At 41.6% G+C, this 19477-nt stretch overlaps 1 protein-coding gene across 4 annotated transcripts in view; it reads right to left on the bottom strand.

Annotated features, from left to right (window-relative positions):
* FAM124B (family with sequence similarity 124 member B) overlaps positions 1–19477 on the bottom strand; it is a 131559-nt gene that overhangs the window by 12410 nt on the left and 99672 nt on the right. For 3 of the 4 annotated variants that reach the window (XR_004540652.1, XM_033958754.1, XM_033958755.1), the window contains exon 3: positions 9285–11311. The exons of the other annotated variant lie outside the window; for it this stretch is intronic. Coding sequence is in view for 2 of the 3 variants with exons in the window: in XM_033958754.1 (XP_033814645.1) it covers positions 9285–11311 (2027 nt within the window). In the remaining variant the exon portion in view is untranslated. The remainder of the gene's footprint in view (positions 1–9284; positions 11312–19477) is intronic. 4 annotated transcript variants of the gene reach the window in all.

Consider the following 19477-nt stretch of genomic DNA (forward strand, 5'->3'; position numbering starts at 1 on the left):
TGCCCCTGAGTTTGAGCGGGTGCCCTCTTGTGGCCGAGGGTCCCTTGAGAAAGAAAATATCATCTTCCACTTCGACACGTCCCGTGAGGTACTTAAATGTTTCGATCATGTCTCCCCTCTCCCTACGTTCCTCGAGAGTGTAGAGCTGCAATTTGTTCAGTCTCTCTTCGTACGAGAGACCCTTGAGCCCCGAGATCATCCTGGTGGCCATCCGTTGAACCGATTCAATTCTGCGCACATCTTTACTGTAATGTGGCCTCCAGAATTGCACACAGTACTCCAGATGAGGTCTCACCATGGCCCTGTACAACGGCATTATGACTTCAGGCTTTCGGCTGACGAAACTTCTATTGATACAACCCAATATCTGCCTTGCCTTAGATGAAGCCTTCTCCACTTGATTGGCAGTTTTCATGTCTGCACTGATGATTACTCCTAAATCTCATTCTGCTGAAGTCCTAGTTAAAGTTTCTCCGTTCAAGAAGTACATCCTGCATGGATTTCCGCTTCCGAGGTGCATGACCTTACATTTCTTAGCATTGAAGCCTAGCTGCCAGGTTGAGGACCAACTTTCCAATGTAAGCAGGTCCTGCGCCATATAATTCTGTAAACTGCATTCACTTACTATATTACATAGTTTGGCGTCATCGGCGAATAGTGTTATTTTACCTTGAAGCCCTTGAGTCAGATCCCCTATGAATATGTTAAAAAGGAGTGGACCCAGGACCGAGCCCTGCGGCACTCCACTGGTCACCTCCGATGTTTTAGAGAGGGTACCATTAACCACCACCCTCTGAAGTCTGCCACTCAGCCAATCATTGACCCATGCAGTTAGTGTCTCTCCTAACCCCATCGATTCCATCTTGCTTAGAAGCCTGCGGTGTGGGACACTGTCAAAAGCTTTACTGAAGTCCAGGTACACAACGTCCAAAGACTCTCCCAAGTCCTGCAAGGTATGCACATTATCAGACTAGGAGAAACCAGAGTTATTTCCCTAGGGATTTCCTGCCCAATCCCCTGCTCCTAGGAGAGAGGGGTGGGGCTATGACACACGTAAAAGCAGAGCAATGAATCACAGAGAGGAAAGCAGGAACGGAGGGGAAGCTGAGGAGCCCAGGCAAAGGCACGACCAGCAGTATAGCAAAGCAGCAGATGAGGAGAGAAGTCTCTCTCCTCAACTCTACAATAGCAAGGACATAGAGATGGCAGAGGACTTCCCAAGCCTGACCCCAGCTGCTGCTGAGAAAGCTGAGGCAATTGACACCACAGAGCTGCCTCTGGAAGCTGACTATATTCCAGAGGGAATGGAAGTTGGTCCATAAGGGGAAGTGAAGCAAAGCTGTGCTTGTGTGCTGGCTCTCTGTAACCTGAGCCCAGCTGGCCTTGATTAGAGAGAGAAGGAAAACCTCTCTGTTTCACTTTAGGATTGCCCGGAGGTCAGTGTTTGCTTAAAGAACTGTATTGTTGATAGTGTGAAGCCTCAGTAAAGCTCACAGCTTATCTGATACCCTGCTGTGCTCCAAGGCTGGGAAGCTCAGCTGATGCTAATGAGCCTAGGAGTCTGCTCTGAAAACTAGGCACTTACCCAGCAAGATTAGCTGGGAAGCTTGGAACTTTATTGCTAAAGTTTGGAAGTTATTTTCATGGCATTTCTGTTTATTTGAACCCTGGTGAAGAGGACTATCTTTAAAGCAGAGAAAGTCCAGGGAACTGCAATTGTATGCCATACTTGAACTTTAAGCCATTCTGACAATTCTGACAACTGTATGGTATTTTTACTTTATGCTTAAGTTTTGCATTCCATGAGGGTGGCTGATAGTATTCAGACCCCCTGGTTTAATAAAGCCTAGGAACAAGTTTTTGAACAGACTTAAATTGTGTCGTCTCCTTTTTGGCAAGCATATCTCAGTGTGGCCTGGCAGACTAGGCAGGAGCCTAGGTCTGTTTTACCTGAAAAGCCTTCCTCTTTCCTGGAGAAGCCACGCCGACAGGTCAGGATTCGGCACAGCTAAACCGCCTGCCGGTGAAAGCAGGAGATAGCTGTGTGACAGGAGGAAGGGTGGATCGCGGCAGGAGAGATGAGCTATCTCTCCTGCCGCGTTCATTGCTGTAGGGGGGTAGGCAGGTTGCTGGGGCCACTGAGCTAATCGCAGCAGCCACGATCAGCTCAGCAGCCCCTTTTCGGAACTTATACCTGTTTTGATTTGGTCTAAGTCAAAACGTATAAGTGCTGACTAAGCAACCTGCTTAATGTTTTGGTTATACCTGCTGCACGCCTAGGTCTAGGTTGGCCCACCTCCCGCCCACCGCCCACCCTTCCCCCTCCTCTAAAAATGCCTATTTTCTCTCTGTGCGTTTAGAGGCAGGGGAAAGGCCTAAGCTGGTTTTAGATACGTCTAAAACCAGCTTTGATTATGGATGCTTGGACGATCAGGCTTTTTGATTGTCCAAATAGCTATTTAGGCCACTTTTTAGACGTTTGTTTGTTTTTTATTATGAGCCCCATGCTATATATTACAAAAAACCTAAACTAATGTGAAGGACCATTTTCGATAGGATGTCTAAGTCCAATTTTAAGTAGCCTGGTGGGTGGGTTAATGAGCGTACTCTGGCCCATAAGACACTCCAACCACATTTATGGTGGAAAGTGTGAGGCCAATAAAACCTAGAAAAATCCTATTATACTGCCATATAAGTGCCACATGCAGTCATAAGGGCTATTGGGACAGTTTTAGAGGGATCACCAAAAATAATAAGGGGGTTATGGTGAGATGTATATCCAGCACCCTTTATGCGAAGTTCACAGCAGTACTCTCTAAGGTGCCCCACTGCTCTATTGGGATGTCTATGTGTCCAGTGCATTACAATGCTGGCATGTACCTTTATGTGAAGTTCACAGCAGTTACATAAGAACATAAGAATAGCCTTACTGAGCCAGACCAATGGTCCATCCAGCCCAGGATCCCATCTTCACAGAGGCTAACCCGTCACAAGTACCTGGCAAAAAACCCAAATAGTAGCAGCATTCCATGCCACGTGGCTTCCCCTATGTCTGTCTCAACAGCAGACTATGGATTTTTCCTTCAGGAATTTGTCCAAACAATTTTTTTTTAAACCAGCTACATTAACCACTCTCACCATATCCTCTGGCAATGCATTCCAGAGCTTAACTATTCTTTGAGTGAAAAAATATTTCCTCCTATTGCTTTAAAAGTATTATTCTGTAACTTCATCGAGTGTCCCCCTAGTCTTTGTAAATCTTGATGCAGTGAAAAATAGATCCACTTGTACCTGTTCTACACCACTCAGGATTTTGAAGACTTCAAGCTGTCTCTTTTCCAAGCTGAAGAACCCTAACCTTTTTAGTCTTTCTTCACAGGAGAGGAGTTCCATCCCCTTTATCATCCTGGTCGCTCTTTGAACCTTTTCTAGTGCTGCTATATCTTTTTTGTGATAAGGAGACCAGAACTGAACGCAATACTCAAGATGAAGTCGCAACATTGAGCGATACAGAAGCATTATAACATTCTTAGTCTTGTTTACCATCCCTTTTCTAATCATTCCTAGCATCTTGTTTGCTTTTTTGGCCGCCGCCACACATTGAGCAGAAGGTTTTAGTGTATTGTCCATGATGACTCCCAGATCTTTTTCTTGAGCGCTGACCCCCAAGATGGACCCTAGCATCCGGTAACTATGATTTGGATTATTCTTCCCAATGTGCATCACTTTGCATTTGTCTACATTAAATTTCATCTGCCATTTGGATGCCCAGTCTTCCAATTTCCTACGGTCTTCCTGCAGTTTTTCACAGTCTGCATGCGTTTTAACAACTTTGAGCAGTTTAGTATCATCTGCAAATTTAATCACCTCACTTGTAGTTCCAATTTCTAGATCATTTATAAATAAGTTAAATAGCACCAATCCCAGTACAGATCCGTGCGGCACACCACTAGTCACCCTCTTCCATTGAGAAAAATGCCATTTAAGCCTATTCTTTGTTTTTTGTCTGATAACCAGTTCTTGATCCACAACTGAACTTTGCCTCCTATCCCATGACTCTTTAATTTTCTCAGGAGCATCTCATAACGAACGTTGTCAAAAGCCTTCTGGAAATCTAGATACACTACATCAACCAGCTCGCCTTTATCCACATGTTTATTCACACCTTCAAAGAAGTCAAGAAAATTGGTGAGGCACGACCTCCCTCGGCTGAAAGCATACTGACTCTGTCTCATTAAATCATGTTTGTCTACATGTTCCACAATTTTATTTACCTACACTGAGGTAGTTCCCTTTAAGGTGCCCCACTGCTCTATTGGGATGTCTAGGTGACTAATCTATTACAATGCTGGCATGTGCCTCCCATGTTTGAATGGTCTAGATTTGGACATTTTCAACCTGGTTGTTTCTGTGGCCTCACCCTTTCATACTGGTAGGAAATGGACTATATATTTAGCAGTGTTAGCAGGAATCACTGGGCAGAGTAGATAAGATAACAAGTTTTTCCATTGTGGAGGGCCATTTTCAATATGACGCCTAAGTCTGACATCTAGAAATTTGGTTTCGAAAATAGCGACTTGAATGTTTTTGGCAAGAAAAACGTTCACGTGCCACTTTATGCCATTTTTGGGATGTCTTTCTGCCTTGAAAATGAGCCCAATTGTCTACTAACTTATCATGAAGTAGATACATTTAAATCAATCTGTAAATTCAATCGATTGTTGTAATTTAAACATGCATATGATCAACTCTGGAACCTTTTAAAAAAAATCAACATTACATTGGCCACCCTCCAGGCTTCAAGTACCATACTTTATATTAGTCTCTACCAATGTTTCCTCTAAGGACCGAGTTCATGTGAGCAAAAACTTTTTTTCCGTGAGCATAGGACTAAATAGATGTGAGCAAAAATTTTCTGTTACATTACCCTGATGGTAATATACACACTGTGGGCTCCTTTTACAAAGGTGCGCCAGCGATTTTAGCGCATGCACCAGATTAGGAGGTGGTAGTGGCTAGCGCACATGGCAATTTAGCGCGCGCTATTCCGCGCGTTAAGGCCCTAGCATGGCTTTGTAATAAGAGCCCTGTCTGTAACAAATTAAGAATTACAAATATAAATTTAAAAATTGTCAATAAGGTGATATTTTATTGAAAGGACTTAAAACATTTCTCATTAAGCTCTCAGAGGCCAACACCTCATTTCCCATGTCAAGACATTAGCTGTTCTGACCTGAGAAAGGAGATTTTGGTCTCTGACAGTTGGTCAAAATGTATTACAATTAGTCCAATGAAAATATATCATCTATTTTCCATTTATATTTATTAACCTATAAATATGGGTAACATGCAACTTTATTCTGAATTAAAAATAAAATTATTTTTTCTACCTTTGTTTTCTGGCCATTTACATCTCTGGTTTCTGCTTTCCACCGACTTAAGTCTCTTGCCAGAATTTTTCTCTTCTCCTTTTCCTTTCGGCTTTCTTCAATTTATTTTCTACCTCTGTCCAAATTTAACGCATTCTTACTATCTAGTCGTTCCCTCTTTTGTAAGGTCTACCAGCAGCTTTCCATCTCTTTCCCACACCTTGGCTCTTCTATTTTACTTTCCCTTATTCCCAGTCTTTCACTAACTCTATCCTCTTTCTCTTCCCATCTATACAGTGTTTACCCCCTTTATCTGCCCTTTCTTTCTCTTTCCTTCATTAGCTCCCTCCTTTCTGTCTCTCTCCCCAAATATCTGCTCATTTCTCTCTCCTCTTCCATCCAGCATCTGCCCCCTTCTATACAGCATCTGCCTCCTCTCTCCTACTTTCCTTCCAGCATTTCCACACTCTCTCTTCCCCTCCATCTGATCATCATCCTCTGTCTCTTCCACCATCAAAACAATTTGCCCCCTCTCTCCTTTTTCACTTCCCCCTTCCATCATCTCCCTCCCGACTCTTCTCTTTTCCATTCAGGCTTCTGTCTTCCTTCCATTTCCATCCAGCATCACCCCTCTCTCCCCTTCCATCAATATTTCCCTTTTTTTTCTATCTCTCCCCTTCCATACAAGATCTGCCCCCTTTCTTCCCCTCACCTTCCATCCAGCATCTCCTCTTTCACTTCCCCTATTCCATCATCTCCCTCCTTTCTGTACCCCATCCCCCATCACCCAACTGCACTCTCTCCCCATTCTATCTAGAATCTGTCTTCCCACTTCTATACAAAATCTTCCCCCTCTCTCTCCCCCACCCCTTTCCACCAGTGTCTGCCCACACCCCATTTTCACTAGTATTTACCCTCTCTCTCCCACCCACCGCACATCCACTGGCTTCTGCCTCCTATTTCTCCCACAAACCATTACCCCCACTCTACCAGTATCTGCTCCCACCCCATTGCCACAAATATCTGCTCTCTCTCCCACCCACCCTACATCCACCAGAGTTTGACCCCTCTCTCTCTGCCATCCAATATCCACCAGCATCTGCCCCCTAGCATCCCCACCACTGCTATTGCTTTTCCATAGCAGCAGCAGCAAACTGAAACAGACCAGCTGCGGGACCTTCCTGTACATATCCTTGGCTGTCGGCTCTGCCCTGGAAGAAGAAGTGACATCAAAGAGGGTGGGTTGGCAGCCTTGGGTATGTAGGAGAAGGTCCTGCTGCTGGACTGTTTTAGTTTGCCGCTGCTGCTACTTCATAGGGGCATCAGCAGCAGCAGTAGAAGGAGGTGTTGGTCCCGACCTCATCGTCTGTACAGTGAGGCTGAACAGCTGCACATTCTCCTGCTAAAAGGTATATTGCTGCACACCCACTTAGATTAGAGGGAACATTGGGCTCTATCATTTGTCCCGGCACCAATGTCAAACTCACCGGTCTGTAATTTCCCAGATCACTTCTAGAAGCCTTTATAAAATCGGCGTTACATTGGCCACCCTCTAGTTTTCGAGTACTGTTAGATTTTTTAAAATAATTTACAAATCACTAACAAAAGCTCTGCAAGTTCATTTTTCAATTCTATCAGTACTGGCATAGGCCACAATGGAAGTCCAGAAAAAAAGGGGAGGGGGGGAACAGCCCTATTTCTGTAACCCATAGTTTGGAAATCACTGGTGCAGAAATTTAAGAGAGAGAGTTTTTTTCTAAGCAAATACTATTTCTGGTACATACTAGATCCCTTCTCTTGCAAAGGAAAGGGCATCTGATATTTTGGGACTTTGATTTCAATAATATTTCATAATGAATTTATACAAGTCCCCTAGCTTTGATTTAAGGGTTCTGTTTTTGCACAGTCACTAGTCTGAGTTAAATGAGGTAAATATCATATGGTCTTTATTGGCAGCACAAGCTAAACCTCTTAGCATGTATATTTTCTGCAGAAATCATTGGAAATAGATGGGCCCTGAAGCAAATAACCAGCATTAGTGACGTTAGAAAGTGTTAAATATTAGTAAATGGTTCTCTATATAAGCCTTTGTGTAATACTCTAATGTAGAAATATATAGGTGGGAAAAAAATGTTTTGTTTAGTTTCCTATGCTTGTTTTTGGAGTATTTTATATTTTTTTTTAATTTCTGTTTCAGGTCAATTTTAGTATACCTGTGCAGGCCCATTTCAGAAAGAACATAGAAAGCGAAGAGGGTCCCATCTCTTCTGAAAGTGCGCACACTCTTTCCAAAAGAATTTCACACCAATAATGATATTTTTCTCCCCCTCCCATACATAAATACAAATTCTGATCAAAATGAAAATTCCTATGAACAACATGGGAAACTTAACAAAAATGAGCATTTTTGGACATACTCCTATTGCCCAGTAATAGCCGTCAACATGAGGCCTGTGAGCAACTGAATATTCACAAGGACCTGCCTCCTCCTCCTCTTTTTGGAATGAGATCCCATGCAGAGTACTGGGGTCTGTGAGCACACACTGATACACAGGGCCCTGTGATGAGTGCTGTTACCACTCCCACTGCTGCTACTGCCTCATATTTTGGATAAAGGGGGTGGTGGGTAGGATTGGATGAGACAAGGGAGGGGAATGGAGGTCTGTTATTTTGTTTTCATCATCTTGGGTTACTGATAAAATTGAAAAAATGAACTTGCAGAGAGCTTTTGTTAGTGATTTGTAAATTATTTTTAAAATCCAGCATGGTACTCAAAAACTGGAGGGTGGCCGATGTAACGCAGATTTTAAAAAGGGTTCTAGAGGTGATCTGGGAAATTACTGATCGGTGAGTTTGACATTGGTGCCAGGAAAAATGGTAGAGACCAATGTTCCCTCTAAGCTAAGTGGGTATGTACTTTTTAGCAGGAGACCGTGCGGCTGTGCAGCCCCACTGTGCAGACGATGAGGTTGGGACCAACCCTGCCGCTATTTCTTTCCCTATGAATGGACAGCAAACATGTTTGAGTAGTTTTAAGACAATGTTGAAGAAATACCTCTTCTGTAAGGACTTGATTTATTGTTTTTTTGACGTGAGGCGCTGATAGCCTTTGTGTAATTTTAGGAGGCTTTACATTATCACTATTATGTTTTATTCATGTTCGATTTGTTATACTGTATGTGGTTCTGTTTGTGTATGTACTCTATTGTGACCTGCCTTGGGAAAGGCGGGCTATAAATAAATGAATACAAATACATGCATTTTGGAGGGTTAAAAACAGGATCATATTAGATAAAAGTCTGAGAAGTACGCTGACTCCTATTTCCTCTGGTGGTTAGTTTAAAACCTTCCTGATAGACAATGACATACACCACCGCTGTCTCTATGTCATATGGGTTATTTCCCAATAAACACAATATGAGTGTGGATATGACTTATTGCCACTAGAGTCGAGAATGGCACGGGAACAATTATTCCCCATCCCCGCAGGAATTCAATTTTCCTGTCCCTTCTCCAAGAGTTTTGGTGCTGTCCCTGTCCTTGCCCTATTCCTGTAAGCTCCGCCTTAACTGCACAAGCCTCGAACACTTATGATTTTAAAGGGTTTGAGGCTTGTGCAGATGAGGGCGGAGCTTGCAGGAATGGGACAGGGACAGGAAAAGAACTTGCCGGGACAGGATGGAAAAATGAGTTCCCTCGGAGATGTGTCCCCGTGTCATTCTCTACACCATAGATCTTTACTCCATAGCTCCTTGCCCCTTTTTTCTGCAGGTCAGAAAACATATATTTGTAACTGCATATCTGCTTCTATATCTATCCCTGAATTTAAGATGTTTTGAATTTTATATACTAGTGACTTTATTTAGTAACAAGTATTATTAGATCAATCATAGACTGAAAGAGCCAGTATCATACCTTAACAGATTTACCATCAGTCATATGCTCATATATTATAGGTTTGCCAGGTGCACTCAGTACGCTTGAAGGATTTTCCTTTACAAAACTCCGGCTCGGATTCTGTTCTGAAAAGCAGTTTAAGGAAGCTATGGAGCTTGATTGTTTTCCAATTGTCACCTGACTTGTCATACAATTGCTCCGATGGGATCCATCCTTTTGCCTCTGTGGCCTGAAGCAGAGATCTATTTGGTTTGGCATTGGTAAGCTTCTGTCTTGATTATCTGTGCAGTCAGCATCTATATTTGGAGGACTATAAACAGCAGTAGAGATGGAAATTGGTGTATGGTGAACAGCTGTGTTTGGAGGAGGACTATAAACAATAGTAGTGGAAATTGGTGTATAGTGATCAGCAGTGTTTGAAGGAGGACTATAGGTAGCATTAGAGGTGGAAATTGGTGTACGGTGAACAGCTATGTTTGGAGGAGGACTATAGACAGCACTAGAGGTGGAAATTGGTGTATGGTGATCAGCTGTGTTTGGAAGAGGATTATACACAACAGTAGAGGTGGAAATTGGTGTATGGTAAATAGCTGTGCTTGGAGGAGGACTATAGACAGAACTAGAGGTGGAAATTGGTGTATGGTGATCAGCTGTGTTTGGAGGAGGACTATAGACAGCACTAGAGGTGGAAATTGGTGTATGGTGATCAGCTGTGTTTGGAGGATTATACACAACAGTAGAGGTGGAAATTGGTGTATGGTGAACAGCTGTGTTTGGAGGAGGACTATAGACAGCACTAGAGGTGGCAATTGGTATATGGTGATCAGCTGTGTTTGGAGGAGGACTATAGACAGCCCTAGAGGTGGAAATTGGTGTCTGGTGATCAGATGTGTTTGGAGGAGGACTATAGACAGCACTAGAGGTGGAAATTGGTGTCTGGTGATCAGATGTGTTTGGAGGAGGACTATAGACAGCCCTAGAGGTGGAAATTGGTGTCTGGTGATCAGATGTGTTTGGAGGAGGACTATAGACAGCCCTAGAGGTGGAATTTGGTATGTGATCAGCAGCTGTGTTTGGAGAAGGACGATAGATATCATTTGAGGTGGAACTTGATATGTGATTAGCAGTTGTGTTTGAAGGAGGTCTATGGACAACAGTATAGGTGGAAATTGGTATGTGGTGAGGAGCTGTGTTTGGAGGAGAACTATGGACAGTATTAGTGGTGGAAAATAGTACGGACTTTGGCTTGTCTTGTGCCCAATATATTCGATTTTCGTCTACTGAGATATCACACTGAATGCTTTTGTTTTCAGAAGGATGGACTCCTTTCTTGTTAAATAAGCTTGAGAGAGCAGAAGGGCTAAGTGGAACTCTCGAAGATCTGTGGCATAGTATTGCTGCTTGTTCTACAACAGCTGGAGTTCGGTCCTCCTTACAAATAAAAACTTGATGTGAGGGACGGATATCATCCTTCTGCCTACTGTCTTTGTTTTTATCTACTGGATAAAGATCTTTCCTGAGAAGTTTGCTAGAAGAAATATCCTTTTCCTTGCCGATGAAGGGTAGCATTTCATCGGATGAAACTAAATAGGGATTGGGTTGTTTGATTATTAAATGGAGATTGCTAATTTGTGCTCTAACAGGAGCAAAGTCTAATTGAAAATCCTTGAGGGGATTGATGAGCAGAAAATCAGTAGGCTCCATAATACTGGCCATAGTTTTCTTAATACGATTTTTAATTGGCTTACACATCTGGAGAAATACCGTGGGGTTTGACTGTCGTAAAGCCTCTGTGAGAAAGTAGTCCAACCCTTCCATCTGCTGAACAGAAGCCGATGCTGAGTCAATAAAGTGCTCTATATCAGATTGTTTTTTCAGCTTTTCATTTCTAATACAGTCTATGATTTGGGCCTGCTGTTGTTGGATATCTTGATACAAATTTAGGAATTGTTTAAAGAGCTGTTGCTCCATTTCTGTTGTATTTTCATCCAGTTCAACCTTCAATCCATTGAGTCTCAGAAGGCTCCTCTCAAACCTTTCTTTCGCTGAAACACAGTAAAATATAATTTACTAATGAGAATTTTGTGCTAAAACTTAAAAAAAAAAAATTGCTGGCTTTCTGAGAAACAGAGAGAAAAAGGAGACTTTATAGGCTTTGTTCAAAAAAGGACTTTTTCCCATTCTAAGCATAATGGAAAAAAAAAAAATCTAAATAAGCTACCTCTCCAATAAAATGGCTGCTCAGATAGATAGGGACAAAAACAGATTCCTCCTGTGTACTTATTGAGATCAATGTACTAATGCATAAAATACTGTTTGTACTATGTGGAAAACAGTGGGCACAGATTTTTTTCCCCCAGAAATTTAAATGCATGCAAAACATTACAGATTTCCTAGGGCATCAGGCCGCCAAGTGGTATAAATTAATATCAGAATATTTGAATAAGAAACCAAAAACGAGCCTAAGAGATATTTGGAGCATTGAGGTAAAGCAAGAGATTTCTGCTATTCAATGGCCATGGATTTGGTCTTGGAGGATGAGATGTACGGAATCAGCAACTATAAGACAAACATGGTTTTTTCTGTTATATAGGATTTTTTGGACCCCTGTTCATTTGCAAAAATTAGATAGTTCAAAGTCTAATGGATGCTGGCATTGTCATCTTGAAATTGGGACACTAGATCACCTGTTGTATTATTGCTTCTTAATACTCGGCTTCTGGAAGTCGATATGGGTTACGATTAATAAGATACTGGATACTTCCATTCCAATGTCATATGGTATTGTTCTATTCTGAACTATATTACAAACCAAGTCTCCAATTTCTGCAGCTAAGAATAGATTACTTCTTGTTATGACTGGGATTGCTATGCAGATGATCACAAAAAATTGGAAGAATTGGGATAGACTGAATCATATCTTTTGGTGGGAATCCCTATGCTTATTCTATCGATATGAACGTATAAATTTGGAACTAATTGGTCATCGTAAAAACTTTAATGAGATTTGGGGCCCATTAGTAAATTTTGTAACAACCAATCACTAATACAAGCCTTCCATTTTTAATAGAGTTTTATGCATATCCGAGATGGGCGGGAGGTTGGGGGGAAGTTATTTTTATTACTATTTGTTAGTTAAAAGTGCTGTTTTATTGTACCAATTGTTGTATTTTCTAATGCACTTTATGTATGTTTTAGAATGAATAAAGAATTTAAAATAAATGCATGCGAAACATTGAAATAAGAAATTCTGAAAAAACAACCTTGTATCTCATAAATGACTAATTATCTTTTTACACAAATACTAAATATAAACTTCTCCACCAAAATACTCTAAGTAACCACTATGAACACTCTCTCATAGCAGAGATGGAAAAAACCTCAGATCATGGAGTGCTAGCAACAATGGCTCTACCACACACACATCACAGGCATAAAAAAACCTTCAATGCTCCTTATGAAATATTGTAACACCCTTGTACCCAGTGGCATAGTAAGGGGGTGGGGTGGGGGGAGGAGGAAGACCGCGCTGGGCAACATCTTGGTAGGGGCACCAAACCTCTCCTCCTCTCCACTCCCCCAGCTTCAATCTCTTGCTCGCGTCAACATTAGAGCTCTCCTCTGACATTACTTATGGGTCCTGCAATTAGGAAGTGATGTCAGAGGGATGGCCAACGTTGGTGTGGGCAGCACATTAGAGATGCTGCTCATGCAGAAGTAGCACTTGCATGGTAAATGCCTGAAGCACTACTCTGTAAAGGTGCATGTATGTGCTATAACATATAACTGCAATGGGGTGTGCACGCGGGTGAAGCATAGAAGACGACCTAGATCCTTCTGTTTCTTCTCATTATCACCCAATTGCTAACATACCTATACTGACAAAAATGTTAGAATCAATTGTAGCTAGTTAACTTACTGACTACCTAGATAAATTCTCCCTTCTCCAGCCATTTCAACATGGATTCCGTTACAATTTTAGTACCGAAACCCTATTGATCTCTCTCATTTCTAAAATCCAACAAATTCAATCCCAAAATAAATATTCCATCTTTCTCCAAGTTGATCTGTCTGCAGCATTTGATGTGGTTCATCACGATATCCTTCTTCAGCTGCTTTCAGATATAGGTCTCCACCAAGTAGTCCTGGACTGGTTCTCTAGATTTATTTTCTGCCGTTCCTATTCAGTGAACCTTGAAGGTAATACATCTGCTTCATGGCAACCTTCTTGTGGAGCTCCTCAAGGCTTTCCGCTTTCACCAATATTATTTAACCTCTATATGACCACTCTTAATATTTTTAAGTTGTCTACTTGTGAAACCTTACTCACGTATGCTGATGGCATTTTTATCCTGATAAGAGATAGATCCAGATACTTTGTATCTCAAAACTTTGTATCTCAAAACTTCTAATGTGGGCCCAGTCTGTTCAGATGAAATTGAATGCGTCTAAGACAAAACTGTTGTGGCTCGGCCTAAAATTGGATTGTCTCCCTAGTTCTGTAGTACTGGCTTCTGGATCCTCCCTACAAATTGAGTTTTCTACTAAGATCCTAGGAGTCCTCCTCGACTAATCACTTTCCTTCAAGGATCAAATCAATTCTGTGATTAAGAAATGCTTTTTCAACTTACGCATGTTAAGGAAGGTCAGACACCTTTTTCATCAACACCATTTTTCCATCTTGGTTCAGTCGATTATTTTATCTCACCTTGACTATTGTAATGCCCTTTACCTCACTATTACAAAAACCTCTTTCTAGACTACAATTGGTCCAGAATACAGCTGCTAGATTGATTTTCGGGAAATGCAAGTTTGAGCATGTGATCCCACAGCTTTATAATCTCCACTGGCTCCCAGTATATTTTAGAATCCAGTTTAAATGTGCCTGTGTCACTTTTTAAAATCCTCTGTGGTATTTTTACTCCCCTAGTTCCTTTATCTTGGAACTCTTATAGATTCTCTTTTGCAAGGGGTGATCAACAATTCAAGCTGTCCTGTCCATCTAGTAAAGGCATTAAAAGAATCAAGACTCTTGGTCAATCTCTGTCTTTTAAGTTTACTCAACTTTGGAACGACCTTCCACTTCGCTTAAGAAGTTCTGGTTCCCTTCCCTTTTTTTGTAAGTCTCTGAAAACCATTCTGTTTACTAAACATTTTGGAAACTAATCTTTCTTGATAATTCTCTATATGCCCTTATTGGCCTAACTTAATCATTGTAAACCGAGTCGAGCTTTCCTGAAGTCTCGGTATACAAAACTAAGCATTAGATTAGATTAGGGCTCCCAGTTTTATGCATATCGTAATGAATACTGTCAGTTAAATGTGATATATAGGCCTCCTTCCCAGACAGAAGTGGGTAGGAGGTTTTTTTTATATAATTCTTTATTCATTTTATAACTTACATCAAGTACATCAAAATTGGTATTAATTTTGGGAGTGGACAGAGATTTAATAGAAAACTTTCAAAATGTAGATGTAAAAGTACTACTACTAGGTGATTTTAATATGCCAGATGACTGAGCCCAGGCTTGAAGTTTGGAGATACAAAGATTTACTTTAGATACTAGATCAGTAATATCCGGATCTATCTCTATCAGTATGAAGATATCATCCGCATAAGTGAATAAAGTTTCCCAAGTTGACAGCTTAAAGATGTTCAAGGTGGCCATATAAAGATTGAATAAGATTGGAGAGAGTGGAGAACCCTGAGGAACCCCACAAGGAGACTGCCAAGAGTTGGAAATATTACCTTCAAAGTTTGCTGAATAGGAACGATACAAAAGAAATTTAGAAAAGAAATCCAAAACTACCTGATGGAGGTCTGTGTCTGAAAGTAACTGAAGAAGGGTATCATGATGAACTATATCAAACACTGCAGATAGATCAAACTGAAGTAGAATAGAACATTTATTTTGGAGACGAATTTGTTGAATTTTTGAAAGAAGAGAAATCAGTAGGGTTTCAGTGGTAAAATTAGAACGAAACCCACGTTGGAATGACTGAAGTAAAGAAAATTTCTCTGGATAGTAAGTTGACTGGCTACAATTGATTCTTGTCAATAGATGTATATTAACAATTGGTCGATAATGAGAAGGAATTTTGGGATCTAAGTCTACTTTTTTTAGAAGAGGAATAAGTGTTATTTGTCCCATAGAATGCGAAAAGTAATCATTTTCCAAAGAAAAATTCAGTAAAGCAGTTAGCCACGTTATAGCTTGAGGAGAAATATTAAGAAATAAATAAGATGGAAAAGGGTCCAATGAACATTTACACTTTCTCATCCTTTCACACAGTCTAGAAACTTGAAGTTCAGATACTGGAGTGAAAGAATGCCAATAGCGATCAGCTGGTATTTCCTCTATTGTAAGGGCAACAAACTAAATTGCAAGGAAAGTTAGTATAAGCAAGAGGAAAAGAAGGCCACTTTGTTTCTCATAAGTAGTAGTAGTAGTGACGTACCACGGGGGTGGTTTTTACAGGTTGTAGCCTATAGAGAGTGCTCCAAAGGCCAGCTTCATGATTGGGAACTTCTTCCTTTTCCAGAAGAGGCAGCCATCACAACTTGCTGCTCTGTCAACATCAGACCCTCCTCTCTGCTGGGTCCTGCCTATGAAAGCTGGAAGTAAGCAGGACTGGCAGAGAGGAAGGCCCAATGCCAACACGAGCAAAGATTTGTGGAGGCTGCACTGCCATTGGGGAGTGGGGTAACAAAGAAAGAGGGAGGGAGGTACCCATCGGGGAAGGGGTGAAGGAAAGAAATGCTGGGGTAGGGAGAGAGAGGGAGGGAGAAGGAAAATCAGGGAAGGGAGAAAGAGAGATGCCAGACCATGGGGAGAAGGGAAATAAAGGAAGGAAGTAGGGAGAGGGAGAGATGCCAGGGCATGGGTGGCAGGGAAAGGAAAGAGACAGAGATGCTAGACTAGGGGGAAAGGAGGGAGCGTGTGGGGGAGATGGAAGGAAAAGAAAGTAGTGAGATGCCAGGGAATGGGGGGAGATAAGGAAAGAAGACAGAGATGTAAGACCATGGGGTGGGAAGGAAGGAAGGAAAGGAGAAGAGAGAGATGCCAGAGTATGAGGGAGAGGATGGAAATAGAGAGAAAAAAATAGAGAGAGGGTGAAGCTGAAATGATTCATATATAAAGGAGAGAAGGGGTACAGGATACACAATATATGGAAGAGGCATAGAAAGAGGGAATATACCATATGGAAGGAGGAGATGGCGGACAGTAGATGAATGGCAGAAGATTGACAGTAGATGGAAGAGAGAAAAAGGGTGCACAGTGGATGAAAAGAACAGAGAGAGAGAAGGACAGTGGATGGAAGGGGCAAAGAAAAAGGGCAGGTGCTGCATGGAAGGAAGAGAGTGGACAGATGCTGGATGGAAAGAAGAGAGTGGAGACAATTAAAGCAGAAATGAGAAAAGGTAGAAAAAAGATTTTTTTGTTGGTTTAGAATAAAGTAGTATTGTGACTGTATTGATAAACATTTATAAATAGGAAATGGAAATAAGGTAATCTTTATACTGGACTAATTTTAATTACTTTTTTACTAACTTTCAGAGACCAAAAGCCCCTTCCTCAGTTCAGAGTAGCATACTGTAACAGCAGTATACTGTACTGACTTGAGGAAGAAGGTTTGGCCTCTGAAAGCTAATTGAAAAATGGATTAGTCCAATAAAATGTTATTTTCTTATTTTCTGTTTGTTAATTTGTAAAGTGATGATTGCTATTCCTCAGTTTTTTCAAATTTACATCTGCTATCTTAATATTTTGCACAGTATTTTGCACAATATTAGGAGACGGACTTTAATCTAATGGGAGAGTACCTGAAGAAAGAGCAGTTAGGATGGGAGGACATAAGAGAAGTGGAAAGACAGTGGTCTAAGCTGAAAGGAGCGATAAAAATGGCTACAGACCTTTATGTGAAGAAAATCAATAAAAACAAGAGAAAAAGGAAGCAGATATGGTTCTCCAACCTAGTGGCTGAGAAAATAAAGGCGAAAGAGTTGGCATTCGTAAAATATAAAAAAAAAAAACAAGAAGAGGAGAGCAGAAAGGACTACAGGGTGAAACTGAAAGAAGCCAAGAGAGAGATACGTCTGGCGAAAGCACAGGCAGAAGAACAAATGGCTAAAAATGTAAAAAAGGGAGACAAAATTTTTTTCAGATATATTAGTGAAAGGAGGAAGATGAAAAATGGAATTGCTAGGCTAAAAGATGCTAGGAAACAATATGTGGAGAGTGATGAGGAGAAAGCAAATGTGCTAAACAAATACTTCTATTCTGTGTTCACAGAAGAAAATCCTGGAGAAGGACCAAGATTGTCTGGCAAAGTTACACGAGAAAATGGAGTAGATTCTGCACCGTTCACGGAGGAGGGTGTTTATGAGCAACTTGAAAAACTGAAGGTGGACAAAGCGATGGGACCAGAAGGGATCCATCCCAGGATACTAAGGGAGCTCAGAGAGGTTCTGGCGAGTCCTATTAAAGACTTGTTCAACAAATCTCTGAAGACGGGAGTGATTCCTGGGGATTGGAGGAGAGCGGATGTGGTCCTTATTCATAAAAGTGGTCACAGGGATGAAGCAGGAAACTACAGGCCGGTGAGTCTTACTTCAGTTGTTGGAAAAATAATGGAAATGTTGCTGAAAGAAAGGATAGTGTGCTTCCTTGAATCTAATGGGTTACAGGATCCGAGGCAACATGGCTTTACAAAAGGTAAATCGTGCCAAACGAACCTGATTGAATTTTTTGATTGGGTGACCAGAAAGCTGGATCGAGGACATATGCTAGATGTAATTTACTTAGATTTCAGCAAAGCCTTTGATACAGTTCCTCATAAGAGGCTGTTGAACAAACTTGAAGGGCTGAAGTTAGGACCCAAAGTGGTGAACTGGGTCAGAAACTGGCTGTCGGACAGACGCCAGAGGATGGTGGTTAATGGAAGTCGCTCGAAGGAAGGAAAGATGAGTAGTGGAGTCCCTCAGGGTTCGGTGCTGGGGCCAATCCTGTTGAATATGTTTGTGACATTGCTGAAGGATTAGAAGGAAAAGTGTGCCTTTTTGCAGTTGATACCAAGATTTGTAACAGAGTAGACACCGAAGAGGGAGTGGAAAATATGAAAAAGGATCTGCAAAAGTTAGAGGAATGGTCTAATGCCTGGCAACTAAAATTCAATGCAAAGAAATGCACAGTAATGCATTTGGGGATTAATAATAGGAAGGAACCGTATATGCTGGGAGGAGAGAAGCTGATATACACGGATGGGGAGAGGGACCTTGGGGTGATAGTGTCCGAAGATCTAAAGGCAAAAAAACAGTATGACAAGGCAGTGGCTGCTGCCAGAAGGATGCTGGGCTGTATAAAGAGAGGCATAGTCAGTAGAAGGAAGAAGGTGTTGATGTCCCTGTACCGGTCATTTGTAGGCCCCACTTGGAGTATTATGTTCAGTTTTGGAGACCGTATCTGGCGAATGACGTAAGAAGACTTGAGGTGGTTCAGAGGAGGGCGACGAAAATGATAGGAGGCTTGCGCCAGAAGACGTATGAGGAGAGACTGGAAGCCCTGAATATGTATACCCTAGAGCACAGGTGTCAAAGTCGGTCCTCGAGGGCCGGAATCCAGTCGGGTTTTCAGGATTTCCCCAATGAATATGCATGAGATCTATGTGCATGCACTGCTTTCAATGCATATTCATTGGGGAAATCCTGAAAACCCGACTGGATTACGGCCCTCGAGGAGGGACTTTGACACCCCTGCCCTAGAGGAAAGGAGAGACAGAGGAGATATGATTCAGACGTTCAAATACTTGAAGGGTATTAACATAAAACAAAATCTTTTCCAGAGAAAGGAAAATGGTAAAACCAGAGGACATAATTTGAGGTTGAGCGGTGGTAGATTCAGGGGCAATGTTAGGAAATTCTTCTTTACGGAGAGGGTAGTGGATGCCTGGAATGCGCTCCTGAGAGAGATGGTGGAGAGTAAAACTGTGACTGAGTTCAAAGAAGCGTGGGATGAACACAGAGGATTTAGAATCAGAAAATAGTATTAAATATTGAACTAAGGCCAGTACTGGGCAGACTTGCACGGTCTGTGTCTGTATATGGCCATTTGGTGGAGGATGGGCTGGGGAGGGCTTCAATGACTGGGAGGGTATAGATGGGTTGGAGTAAGTCTTAACAGAGATTTCGGCAGTTGGAACCTAAGCACAGT

The sequence above is a fragment of the Geotrypetes seraphini genome, chromosome 9, assembly GCF_902459505.1.
Source record: "Geotrypetes seraphini chromosome 9, aGeoSer1.1, whole genome shotgun sequence".
NCBI classification, from domain to species: domain Eukaryota; kingdom Metazoa; phylum Chordata; class Amphibia; order Gymnophiona; family Dermophiidae; genus Geotrypetes; species Geotrypetes seraphini.